The sequence below is a fragment of the Cricetulus griseus genome, chromosome 2, assembly GCF_003668045.3.
Source record: "Cricetulus griseus strain 17A/GY chromosome 2, alternate assembly CriGri-PICRH-1.0, whole genome shotgun sequence".
Classification (NCBI taxonomy): Eukaryota; Metazoa; Chordata; class Mammalia; order Rodentia; family Cricetidae; genus Cricetulus; species Cricetulus griseus.
Genome location: NC_048595.1, coordinates 11778098 through 11790362, shown reverse-complemented (window position 1 = coordinate 11790362; position 12265 = coordinate 11778098). Strand labels below are relative to the sequence as shown.

Sequence of the window (12265 nt, the reverse complement as noted above, 5' to 3'; positions counted from 1 at the left end):
TGGATGGGTAACTGTCACCTACACAGCTGATACTGTAGAACAGTTAACACTAAATTCAGGGACCAGGCAGTTCATCATGGAAAGTAGAGCTCCATCCTGTGTCTTAAATTATTTAGGGTGTGGGCAGCACCTTGTGGCTGAGATGCAGCTCCACTCACCAGGGTGCAAAGCTTCAGAGACCCAGGCAGCCTAGGACCTTTATTTATCCAGAGCAGCAATGCAAAAGCAGTGTATAGACTACCGGCTGGCTTCTCAATAAAATAGGGCCTAGTACCTGCTTTACCAGGGCCACAGCGACACCATCCTGTGGCAACACTAACTTGCTGCAGGCTACCACCAGGCTGGCAAGAGGAGGGAAGGGAGCAGCCAGAAGCTTTTCTGTTGGGATCCCAGCGGGCAGAGCTGTGATCTTTCCCATGGAGGAGCCCTACTGAACTGGACAGGCCTGATCTGTAGCCCCCAGGTCGGTAGCCCAGCTCCTGGTGCCCCAGCCTTTTCTTGTCTTGAAGCAGGCATAGAATTAACAGCCCCAGGACTACTAGGCTCCTTGCTACTACAAGGAACAACAATGCCCCAGGGAGCAGAGAAGGGAATGCCTTATCCTGCAGGAGGCCCAGAGCAGGAGCTTGAATCGGGGAGGGATTTCATTATTGAAATCTGAAGGGCCTAGAACAGGACTGAGGGCCAGGCCAGTATGTGATTCAAGCCTCAAGCACAAGGAGAAAGGTTCTGGGAGGGTTAGGGAACTGAAAGGGACCTTGCTCACAGACTCGAGGTAGGAACTACTGTTCCAGCAAGCCAGGGACCCCGTGGTTCCCACTTGTGCGACAACCACATTCACACTTAAAGTGTTTTGTATTTTTTAATAAAGTTTGTAATCCAATGGACACACAACAAAACTGCGCTGAGAAAAACAGTTTCATAAATTAATAAGTGTTAGGAAGTCGGGGAGAGGTCCAAGTCACAGGAAGAGGGAGTTGGCCAGGTCTTTTTGTACAGGTGCTGTGTGACACTTCCATGTTGCAGGAGCAGGACCCGTGCTGTAACGAAGCGCACTTATACAAATGGGTGACGGTACAAAGTCTGAGTATGAAAATAAGATTTTCTTTGAAAACACATTTTTGGCACAGATTAAAAAAAATGTATGTCAGGGAAATTTGATTTAAGTCAGTATTATATATATTTATATATATTATATATTTATATATACACATCCCAAGTTCTGCACATCCGACCAAGAAAGAATCCTCTTCGCTTTACTCAACTGTAAACTGTACATCCGATGAGTTGAAGGTGGTGGCGGCGGCAGGAGAATTAAGAAAAATGACATGTCCGATGAGCCGGGGAAGAGAGGAGGAAGAGATGGGGCAAAAATACCCAATGAAATGTTCCTTGACACCAAGGCTTCAGCACAAGTCCCAAGTCCTGCGTGAGAGTCCGAGGCGTGCTCACGTACACATGTCCAGAGCGTCACAGCCTGTGTTTGCTGTGCAGGTCACTAATTTAGTGCAAAGGCTGGTTCCGTCCAACACAGACTCCTCCCACTGCCCTGTTCCTTTTCTCCAAAAGGAGGAAAGCCAGCCCCTAAGGTTTCTGGGAGGCCATGGTTGGTGGTCTGTCCTGGGCGAGAGTTTCATGTAAACATACAAGCACCACCCCCGGAGGAGGTCTATCCGCGGAGCTGGGAGCTGGGAGCTGGGAGCTGGGCGGGCGTGAGAGCGAGGGCAGCTGGTGGCGCCTGGCAGTCTGCCCCTCAGCAGCTTCCCCTCTGCCTGGCTGTGTTGTCCACAGTTCTGTTCCGGGTTCATCTTTTTGCAGCATAGCCTCAGACAGAGGCAATGACAATCATGAGGTGCGGGGAGATATTGGAGATGCTGGCAAGGAGGTCAGGGGCCAGGCGGGAGAGGTGACTCTCGGAGAACTCACAGGGCGGGAAGATCTGCAGCACGTAGGCGGGCTGGAGGAGGGAGAGAGAGAGAGAGAAAGTGGGACCCACTGTCTTCCATGACACCCCCCATACTTGTAGCTGGCAGGCCCTGACAGCCACCCCCACCCCCACCCCCGCCCCAGTCAGGCTGCATATCAGGGCAAGGGGTCACCAGCCTGTATAGTCCAAGGTCAACATTCCCCCCTCTCAGCTATTCCCTACCAACTGGTGGCCATTTCCCAAGGTGGTAGTGCCCACCTCCTCTGGGAACTCCTGGGGTACTCTGGTTGGTACTAGAAATATCCATGCCACCAGGCCGGGCCAGCCCTTCTGCCCTGCCCTAAACTGGTGCTAACTGTGTGCACAAATGTGGGGTGGTGAGGGGACAGTGGACCAACCTGATTGGAGCCAGGGTTGGGAACGTTGATGATCCCTGCTGCCTGCTTGGCCTGCAGGTAAGTGATGAAGGCAGCCTTGAGGGACTCTGTCTGGCTCACCACATCCTCCTGGTCACGCCCACAGGGCAGAGCCAGCAGCAGACAGTAATCTGTTTCCACCTGGAGCAGAGGCGAGTGGTTAGGGATCTCCCGACTAAACAGCATGTGTCCTACACCAAAGGGCTAGGCACCTCTAACATGGCCGTGTCACACCACACTAACAAGGTCACTTCTGAGACGAGGGGGTATTTCTCTACCCAAGCAGTTTGTCCTTCCTTGCCTGTGTCGAGGGTTATCAAAGCCAGGAGTTAAGCCACCGAGGCTACTGTGCTCTTCCCTCCCTGTGAATCTCGGGGACATTTAGCAGGGCCCTAACTAAGTCTTACTGTCATCCTCCGGGCAACTCCTTCCAGCTGTGAGGCCTCTAGCCGCATCCTCTGGGCGATCCTCAGGGGGGGACCACCTTCAGAGAGAGGCAGGGACCGGTGGGCCAGGACATTGTTGCCAGAGACGAAGTGGAGCTGCACGGCGGCTGTGTCGTTCTTCAGGGCCAGCAGGCCCTGCCACACGATCGGGTATTTCTGCTTACAGGAAACAAGGCAGACATGGGATCATGGCATGTCCAGCACCATCCTGGAAACAGCTCAGGAGCCTATCGACTGGGAGATTGGGGCACATTTAGGACACAACAAAGTCAGGGGGTCAAGAGCAGCTTCTGCCCATCTTACCTTCAGAAGCTGAACCATATCCACAGGCCTCTGTGACGTCAGGTGTAGAGAAGAATCTTGTTTGGGGGCTGACTGGGCTTCAGTGTGAGGCAGAGCCAGTCCAGGTGGGGTGCTTGCACCCGAGGCCACAGGGACAAACAACGGCTGCTTTGGGGCAGCCTGAGAGGGAAGAGGGTTTGGGAGGTCTGTCTTCGTGGAGACTGACACAGGGGAGGGGTGGGCTGGCTGGCCTGTTTCCACTGGCGCCTTCTGAACCTGAACATGGGGCTCAGGCGGCCGGCTCGCAGGGACAGCTGAGAGACGAGGCTGCTCTATCCCTCCTGTCTGAGTCCCCTTTGCTTCTTGGGAGACCTGGGGCATCTTGCTACTCAGTGGCTGGGAAGGCTGGTTGAGCTGGGAGGGCTGGCAGGATGGGGCAGATGGTGCAGGCTGCGTGGCCTGCGTAGCCGGGGCAGACTGTGTAGGCTGTGTGGACTGCAAGGGCTCACCTTCAGGAGGGCCCTAGAGTTGGGAAGAAAGACAAAGGGACAGTCAGGATTGGCTGTGCAAAAGCCCCGTCTCCCAAACAAGAACTCAATGGACCCTTGTCTCAGTCAGGCCACAGAGGAAATACAAGCCATAATAATAATGAGTCTCAGGGCAAAGGCCACCTAACATGACCCTTCTGACCCTGCAGGCAGAAGCCCTTAGAGTGTCTCCCCACATCCAAGAGCTGTGGTTATGATCTGAGCCACTCCTCGCCCCTCTCTCCACCTCCAAGGCCTGCCTAGCTTGTCTGTACCTTGCTCACAATCCTACTAAAAGTTGCTTTTTTACATTTCTTATTACTGTGCATATGTGTGAGTGCATGATGGGACACACAACAAGCGTGCTACCGTGTGTGTCCATGTGGATGTCAGAGGACAACCCCGGAGATAGTTCTTTCCTTCCTCTCTCAGGAGGGTTCTGGGGACTAAACTTGGGTTGCCAGGCTCACACTTAAGCAGACGCCTTCACCCACTGAGCCATCTTGCTGGCCGGCCTGTCTCTCTAAACCACAAAGCCCCCAAGTGCGTGCCCAAAAGTAGGGAGGAAACCTGGCTTCCTCACCTGTGCAGAAGTCTTGGTCCTGGAGGGTAGGCTGATGGAGGAGGCGACAGGAAACTGAGTGTGTGTGAGCTGAGCTGGGGCATGGTAGGTACGGATGTCTCCATACCTATATTCTTGGAACAGTTCACCGCTTGAGTGCACAATTTGCACCCCATGGGTTACAACCACAGGTGGGGTCAGAGGCAGCCCCTGCAGTTGGTTGCTGGGGGTGACTGTGAGGATTCGGGCTTCACCATGAGGGGTAGGGGCGGGGGTAGGCACAGGGCCCGGGGCCGGGGCGGGGGCAGGGACAGGGACAGGGATTGCTTTGGCATCTGAAGTCTTAACGGTTTCTTTCACCAGCTGCTGGGGAGCCTTGTTGGCTGGTGGCACCTTCACTGCCCCCTCAGCAGCCCTGGGCTGGTCACTGACCGCGGTCACATGCGGATGCACCATGATCCTCACGTCTCGGGGCACAGTGTACGGGTGCAGTCGGTACTCAGACTGCATGACCAGCACTTCTGACTGCACGGGGGCTGCAGCTCTAGCCACAGGGAGGTGATAGTGAACTTCCTCCTCGGGAGGGTGCTGGGTGGCCAGAGCAGGCACACCAGCTGTGGCAGGCTGGGGTGTGCCCACACGCTGCGGGGCCCTTGCCTCTATCTGCTGGGGCTGCAGGGGGGCCCGAGGAGAGTGCAGAGTCTCTGGGCGGATGCTGTAGGTGATGCTGGGTAATGTGGGTGTGTTCATTCTCACCTCCCCTTGTGAAAGGTGACCCAGGGACACCGTCTGCGTGATGCTGTGGGGCGGCATGATGACAGACTGCTCGGGGTGTATGCTAGAGATGAACTGGGGCACGGGGATGCCCGCAGCCAGCATGACGGTGGCATTGGTGGACAGTGCTGTGGAGGTGGTGCTGCTGGGGTGGCATGCCCTTGGGAAAGGACCTGGTGCAGGCCCACTAGGTCGAGGGCTATGTGTGTCTGGCTTCGTGGCTGCCAAGTGGGAGATGGTTCGATCTGCCGGGGTGCTGGGCCCTGAGGGAACATGGTTTACTTCTGTAGGCAGTTTGCTGGGCAGGGCAGGGGGGTGGTGGGGAGTGAGGGTGGGCCCCAGGTTAGCTGGCTGAAGGACCTTGGTCTCGATTTTCAGAGTGACGGGGTCAGCGAGTTTCTTGTTAGTGGTGACTATGCTTGGGGTGAGAACAAGCTGATTGTGAACCAGCACTGGGGGTGTGTTGATGCCCTGGGTGAGAACCTTCACTGTGCCGCCCTGCGTGACAGGCGTGGACACTGACAGGTGAATGGGCTCAGGCTTTTCCAAGGATGGACGGTCCGCCTTCACAGAGGAGATCACCGGAGAGGCATTGTATGTCTGGGCAGTCAGAACCAGGGTGGAATGGGTGGCCATATTTGCAAAAGCTGAAGGGGTCTGAGGGCCTTTGGGTGCAGACTGGGATGGGGTGACAGAATCTGGCTTCACCTGGGACTTTGATACTGACTGCTGAAACTCAATGTCCATCGCACTGGCTGGAGGGATCTGGCTGATCTTGGCACTGATCCGCTGTGGGCCTTCCGTCTTCTGTCCTGAGTAGCTCAGAAGCACGACTCCTTCTGAAGTATTCACACGCAGCCCTGCACCCGAGCCTGTGTCTGCTGGCCGCTCATCGATCACAGACATAGACCCAGGGTGGAAGCGACTGTTCTCACTGCTACTTGACCTCTGTTTACCCTTCGTGGGCGGCACAGTCACGGCAGCACCTGTCACAGCTGCTGTGCCTGTTGTGGCAGTCACGCCACATGCCGCAGTCACTGCACCCGCGGCAGCATTCACGGTACCTGGGGCAGCGTTCACTGTGCCTACTGTGGCACTAACTGGAGTGGTCAGGACATTGACAGGCCCAGTGAGGACATTCACGGGCCCCTTTAGGAGATTCACAGGCCCGGCAGGGGTGCTCACTAAACCTTTCAGTGTGGCCACTGAGCCCTTCACGGGACCCTTTAAGGCATTCACTGGGACCAGAGAGACATTCACCAGGCCAGTCAGGGCACTCACCAGGCCAGTCAGGGTCTGAGGAGCTGGTTTTGCCAATGTTATCTTCTGCGAATTCTCCAGGTCAATGCTGACAGGCATCCGGCTAATAACAGATGTGATTTTAGGGGCAATGACCGGAGCTACTTTCTCTTTGTCAGCAGCTACTGGGACCTCTGAGGGCTGGGTGTCAGAAGCATTTGATACTGGAGTTGCTGACTTTTCTTCTAAGGGAAGATGTTTGGGTTCACCTGGAGGGACCGGTGCCTCATGCAGACAAGGAGCAGCACTCACGGGCTCTGCGATGGCTGCGGTGACACTTGTGGAAGTAACACCTGTGGCAGATACATATTTGGGATCCATGAGGATCTTCCTCAGTGTACTGGAGCTGGTATCCACGTCAGATGCCTTTGTGTCTGGGGGAAGAGCTGGAGATGGGGTGGACTGAGTCTGAGGCTCCTCCTGTCTTGTGATCCACTCTGTCACCTTAGTAGGGGGACTCTGATGTGGGACTCCCCCAGGAATGACAGGGGGTGGGAGCTTTGCTATTGTCACTAAAGGGATTGTGGGTGGAGGAATGCTGGAGTCACTGGGTGGAGTCACCGGGTCACTTTCGATGATTGAATGCACCTTGAACCTGGCCTGGGGTTCGTCACCCACCAGCGATGGCTGGGAAAGAGGAGGGAGGTCAGGGGGGGCGGGTGCTTTGCAGGGGGTCGTTTCTTCAACACTGCTTTCCTGACACAGACTCTCGGCAGGTGGGGTCTTGCTTGGATCAGAAGTGCATTCCTGAGGAGGAGTAGACGGGAGGTTTTCACTCTGCTGTTCTTCCTGGAGAGCTTCTGGGGGTGCTGCCGTTGCCTCGTTAGCAGCAGGGCTCTCGCTTTGAGCCTGCTCAGCCTCAGAGGCACGAGGCTCTATGGCAGTTTGTATTCCTTTCTTGTTTGTATTCCTTTTCCGGCGTGACCGTGTTGTCTTCTGACGCCCTTTGTCTCTTCGGGGAGGAGTGACTTCCACTTTAGACCCCCTGGCTTCCTGTACAGCATCACTGCTGTTCTCTCTGGTTTCCTTGGTGTCTGCAGAGCCTGCTGCAGGGACCGAGGCACCGAGCTGTGAGCCAGAAGACTGGGAAACAGCATTTGCCTCTGAGTCTCCAGATGTGGCCCCAGTGGGCCCCGGCTCCATTCCTTCCTGCGGATGTGCCTGAGATCCTGTGGGGAAGGAGGCAGAAGCAGACAAGTTTTCAGGCTCTCCAGAATTGTCACTGATAATGGACCCAATGGCCGCAGCCAGTTCGGTTTCGCTTGCCTGGTGTGCAGGCTTGTGGCCATCCTCCGGGGCAGGGCCTTCAGAAGTCCCTGTGGCTGGTCCCTTGTCAGCAGTACGGGAGGAGGGCTCAGTGAGCTTTGCGATGTTCTCCACAGCCTGCTCCAGCTCCATCTGCTTGGCTAGCTGTGTGGCTTCCGGGGTCACCGTGGAGGTAGACGCATCATCCTTCTCTGCTGCCTTCTTAGGATCAACTGGGTCACTTTTCAGCTGACATGAGGAGCCACTTTCCTTTGGGGGGCTCTCATTTTTCTCAGGAGAGATTGCCACAAGCCCAGCTTCCTTGTCCACAGCCTGCCCTGCAGCCCTGGTGGCCATGTCCAGGCTTCTCAGATGTGCAGCTCTGTCCATTGCTGACCTGGTGTTACGGGCCCGCCCTCTCTTTGATTTGGTGCCTTTCTCGGGAGGTGGCTTGTTCTCCACTGCCTCAACTGGGAAGGGGTCAGGTCCATTTTTGTCTGTGCTGGTATCTCTCCGGTCACGTTTTGAATCACTTGCTGCTTCTTTATCACCTCTGGACTTAGCGTTACTTTCCCTCGTGTTCACCTGGGCACTGCTTTCAGCAGCAGCCTCAGCTTTTTGATCGTTTCTCCCCCTTTTCCCATGGGGTCCGCCAGTGGCAGCTGACTTCTGCGACCTCGGAGACCTCCAGCCCTCAGCTGGCTTGGGTGTTTCTGCTGGCTCTTTCGTCTCATGCTCTTCATCGTCCTCAACACGCCGGCGTGTTTTAGGAGGCCTTCCCCGCCGAGGGGTGGTGGGAGCTACTGTGGCCTCCTGCAGCTCCCGCTCCAGTCTCTTCCTGGTCACTCTGGGCTGCTCAGCAGGCTCTTTAGCTGGAGAGCGACTTTCGTGGTCACCCATGGTGGCATAAACGCTCCTGACATTCCGGCGCCTGGTTCGGCTGAGAGGTAGGCTGGGCTCAGGGAGCTCAGGGTCCCCCGCAGAGCTTTTAGATGCAGCCCTTGTAATCTTCTCAGCCTCCACCTTCAGTTCTAACAGCTTCTGTGCCTCTCCTCGAGGAGAGCTGGACCGCTTCAGCTTTTCCCGGTCTATCCTCTCGCTCTTTCTGGTGACAGGCTTCTCCACGATGCTTGTGGCAGCTGCCTGGACCGGTGTCTTGGAACGTTTGTTTTTGTTTGTCTTCTTGTCTCTTGCAGCAACTGGAGGATTGGCCTCTACATCTTCAGAGGCTGGGGGCTGAACTTCAGGCATGACTTCGGCTTTCTGAGTGGCACTGGGCTCAATGCCTGGAGCTGCATCTGGCTTCTCCACTTTCGGCTCTTCGGCTTCCTCAGACTTCTGAGCCTGTTTGGAAAGTGGCTGGGGACTACTGGGTTTTGGGTCTACATTGCTTTCTGCCTTGGAAATTGCAGTCCCAGGAGTCAGAGGCTCAGCATCCACACAAGGGATGGCGTCAGTACTTGAGCTTTCTCGAGTAGCCAAAGGGGCCACAGCAGTGCTTTCACTGGTGCCCTCTCCTGGGGTTAAGTCCACCTGCTTGGGCTGTTCCACAGGGGCAGGAACCGGCTCACAGGCGGACTTCACCTCTTCCAATAAGGGGGCTGGCTCTACAGGCTTCTCTCCTGCCAGTAAAGGAGCCTCTGCTGTTTTCTCAGCCTTCTCTGGTGCTGATGATGCTGGTTCTGGCGTCACAGGGGTGACCACAGGAAGCCCAACTGAAACGGGGGCTTTCGGCTCCAACTCTTTAGTCTCAGTGGCAGGTTCCGGGGTCTTGGCAACAGTCTCTGGGTCCTCATGTTTCTCAGCCTCTTTGGGTTTCTGGTCCTTCTCCTTCTCCTTCTGTTGCATCCGTGTGAGCTCCATGAATCTGCTGTGGAACAGGACCACTGGCTCCTGGACCGAGTCACCTGTGCTACTGGCCCCCTCAGATGCTTGTCTGTTGTACAGCCTCCCGGGAGGGAAGTCAGACTCCTCCCCCTTCCTCTCAAGATGCTGCAGCCGCTTGGAGTCCTGCTCAAAGATGGAGCTATGTAAAAACCTAGAGGCGAACAGCTCCTGCCGCTCCTGCTCCTCCTCCCGGTGGTCATCCTTCTTATCATCCATTTTCCCCTCCGAGTCAGTCCTGATTTTCTTCTTTTTCATGTACCAGGATGGAATCGGTCTTGGGGCAGAGTCAACCTTTTCTTTATCTTTGTTGTTTCGAAAATTAGCAAAGCGGGAGTCCCAGTCAAGGAAAGACCAGTTTTCCTCTCGGGACGAAGAGAGAGACTTAGCTCTTTCAAGCAAAGCTTTAGTGTCTGGTGTGATTGTCTTGTCCAGAGCAAAAGAATAAAATTTATTTCTTTCTAAAGAACTAGACAGTCTTTCATCTCGCTCACGTATTTTGTCGTCTCTGTCCCTCAATAAAAAAGACAGCCGAGGACTGTCATAGAAGGTGGAGGCCCTGGGTGACTGGGATTTGTGCTCAGCATCCTCATCAGAGTCGGAGGGTACCTCACCAGGTTCCAGATCACGTATAGACCTCTTCCGTAAACTGTCTCTCTTAATTATGCTGTTAGGAAAACTCACGTCAACCCTGCTGGGGTCCTGTTTCATCTGGGGGTCCCAACGATTTGGTTCATCTTCAGAATTCAAGACAGATAGCTTTATCTTGGCCATGTCTGCCACCTGCTCTCTCTTGCTAGACTCATAAGGGTTAAATTTTAAGGGGTCTTCTCTCACTGCTACATCCACTTTAGGAGACCCTTTTACTGACATCAGCCTAGGGGAACCCAGGGTGTCATCGTCTTCGTGGAAGGAGCCATGGCGGACACTGGGAGAACAGCTGGTCCTTTCAGACTCCTCACTGATCTGGCGTGAGCTTCTGTAATTTCTCTCTCTTTTGGTACAAATATCGAAGTCAACGTGATCCATCCTTTTCTTTTTGCTAGGGGGGGAATCGTCGGTGACATCCTGAGGGGGCTTGCCCACCTCATGGACAAGGCTGCGTCTCTCATATTCATCCACATCGTTTTTAGGACTGCCAAACTTCTCAGACTTGGCTATTTCCATCTCCATCTGCTGTTTCCTGCGACTCTGTTCCATCTGTTTTCGGTAACTCTGTGTGTGATCAATGTCAATGCCAAGTTTTTCTTCAGCATTTACTGTGTGTGGCTTCTCCTGGCCTGCTTTATGCTCCGATGGCTCATCACGAAGACGGCAGTAGTTTTTCCTGACTTCCTCTTTCTCAGGCCCTTGATTGTCTAGGAGCTGCAGCTGTTTGAGCTGAGGTTTTGAGGGGATGGCTTTTTTGGGCTGGGCTTCTTGACTTTCCACAGACCCGTGTGTTGGATCTCCCAGGCCTGTGTGTACCTCTGAGCTGGGCCGTGAGCCAGACCCTGAGGAGGCACTAGCAGGCTCCTGGCAGTCTTTGGGGCTGGGAGCCGAATTAAGTCTGTCCAGCTTAGTTTTTTTTGATTCCCTTTTAAGGATCTCTTTTCTCACAGGCTTTCTGTCAGACTCCCCTCCCCTCGGCACGTCAGGCTGCTTCTTTAGAAGCACTCTTGTGTCCTCTGTCTCAGGATTGCTTTTCTTGACTTCTGGTTTTTGCTTTTCTGCTTTCAAGCTGGATTCTGCAAATCGCCTTTTCCTTGCTTCCAGCTTCTCCAGGTCCAGAGCACTCAGGCCCTCAGGCGGCTGCTCGGGCTTGAGGTGCTTCCTGAGTTTAGGCCTGCCCTCCTTATCCACCACCTCTGCATGGCTTGAAAGGGCCTTTTCCCTCGGTGCTTTCCCTCTAGCAGACTCTACTGCAGATGAGTCTGACTTGGAAGCCTCCATCTGAGAGGCCTGGGACTTCTGACCCAGGGCGGAAGGCTTAACAGTGTCGTGATCAAACCTAGCTTTGACCTTTTCTGTCAAAGGGTGGTCAATAACTTTCCCCTCCTTTTCTTTCACTCGAGTCAAAACCACACAAGGCATGAGCTCCAGGCGGTTCTTGGCTAGCCCTTCCTTGTCCGTTTTCTCTCTGCTCAGTTTGGTAGAACTCCGGGTTTTCTCAGGACTCTGCTCTCCATCATTTTCTTGCTCTGTTTCAGAAGACTGAGAACTAGGGGAATGCCCTTTTCCTTTCCGTCTCTGCCTGTCAGGTTTTTCCTTTTCTACTTTTTCCTTCCGAATTATTCGTCTCTCCCGCTCCATTCTCTCAGGATCAAAAATCCGTTCTTTATCTGTCTTTTCATTTTTTGTATAGCGCTCCAACCGCACCTTCTCCAGTTTATCGTACCGTGGAGGGGACACTGAGCTGCAGCTGCCACTTCGCTCTGAGGACCGGCGGTAGAGCCTCCTCTCAGAGTCACTCGGCAATCTCTCTGAATGTGCAGGAGACACTCCAGGACTCTGTGGACGACGCAAGTGCACGGGACTCTGACTTCGCTCAATGGGCCTCCTCTCATGGTCCCGGTCCCGGTCAGACTCAAATCTCTCCCGTTCTCTCTGCCTATAGCTGTATTCCCTAATATCTTGTTCATAAGGATCACTCCTATATTCTCTGTATTCTCGAGGGTCATCATAGTATCGGGATTCATAATACTCCCCTTGGTAAGTTTCCCATTCGGAGTAAAAGTCTCTCCCTCGGGCTGGATAGTCCCTCCTAGAGTCCTCAGGGTAGGTGCCTGGAGTCCGGACACTTTCATAGTATGTCCGATCCTGGCTGTAGTCATAGGATCCTCTTCGTTCCTCTCTGCCAAACATCAGAAAGATTTTGTTAGCCATTCTGTCTTCTCAAAATTCACAGTCCCATCTCCACAATC

At 54.4% G+C, this 12265-nt stretch overlaps 1 protein-coding gene across 4 annotated transcripts in view; it reads right to left on the bottom strand.

Annotated features, from left to right (window-relative positions):
* Positions 1–843: 843 nt before the first annotated feature.
* Spen (spen family transcriptional repressor) overlaps positions 844–12265 on the bottom strand; it is a 67770-nt gene continuing 56348 nt past the window's right edge. For 3 of the 4 annotated variants that reach the window (XM_027399921.2, XM_027399924.2, XM_027399923.2), the window contains 5 exons: positions 4182–12195; positions 3093–3593; positions 2751–2948; positions 2326–2484; positions 844–1957 (listed from right to left, as the gene is read on the bottom strand). In XM_027399921.2, coding sequence (XP_027255722.1) covers positions 1826–1957; positions 2326–2484; positions 2751–2948; positions 3093–3593; positions 4182–12195 — 9004 coding nt within the window. In that variant the 3' untranslated portion in view covers positions 844–1825. The remainder of the gene's footprint in view (positions 1958–2325; positions 2485–2750; positions 2949–3092; positions 3594–4181; positions 12196–12265) is intronic. The other variant, XM_027399922.2, reaches the window with a different exon arrangement.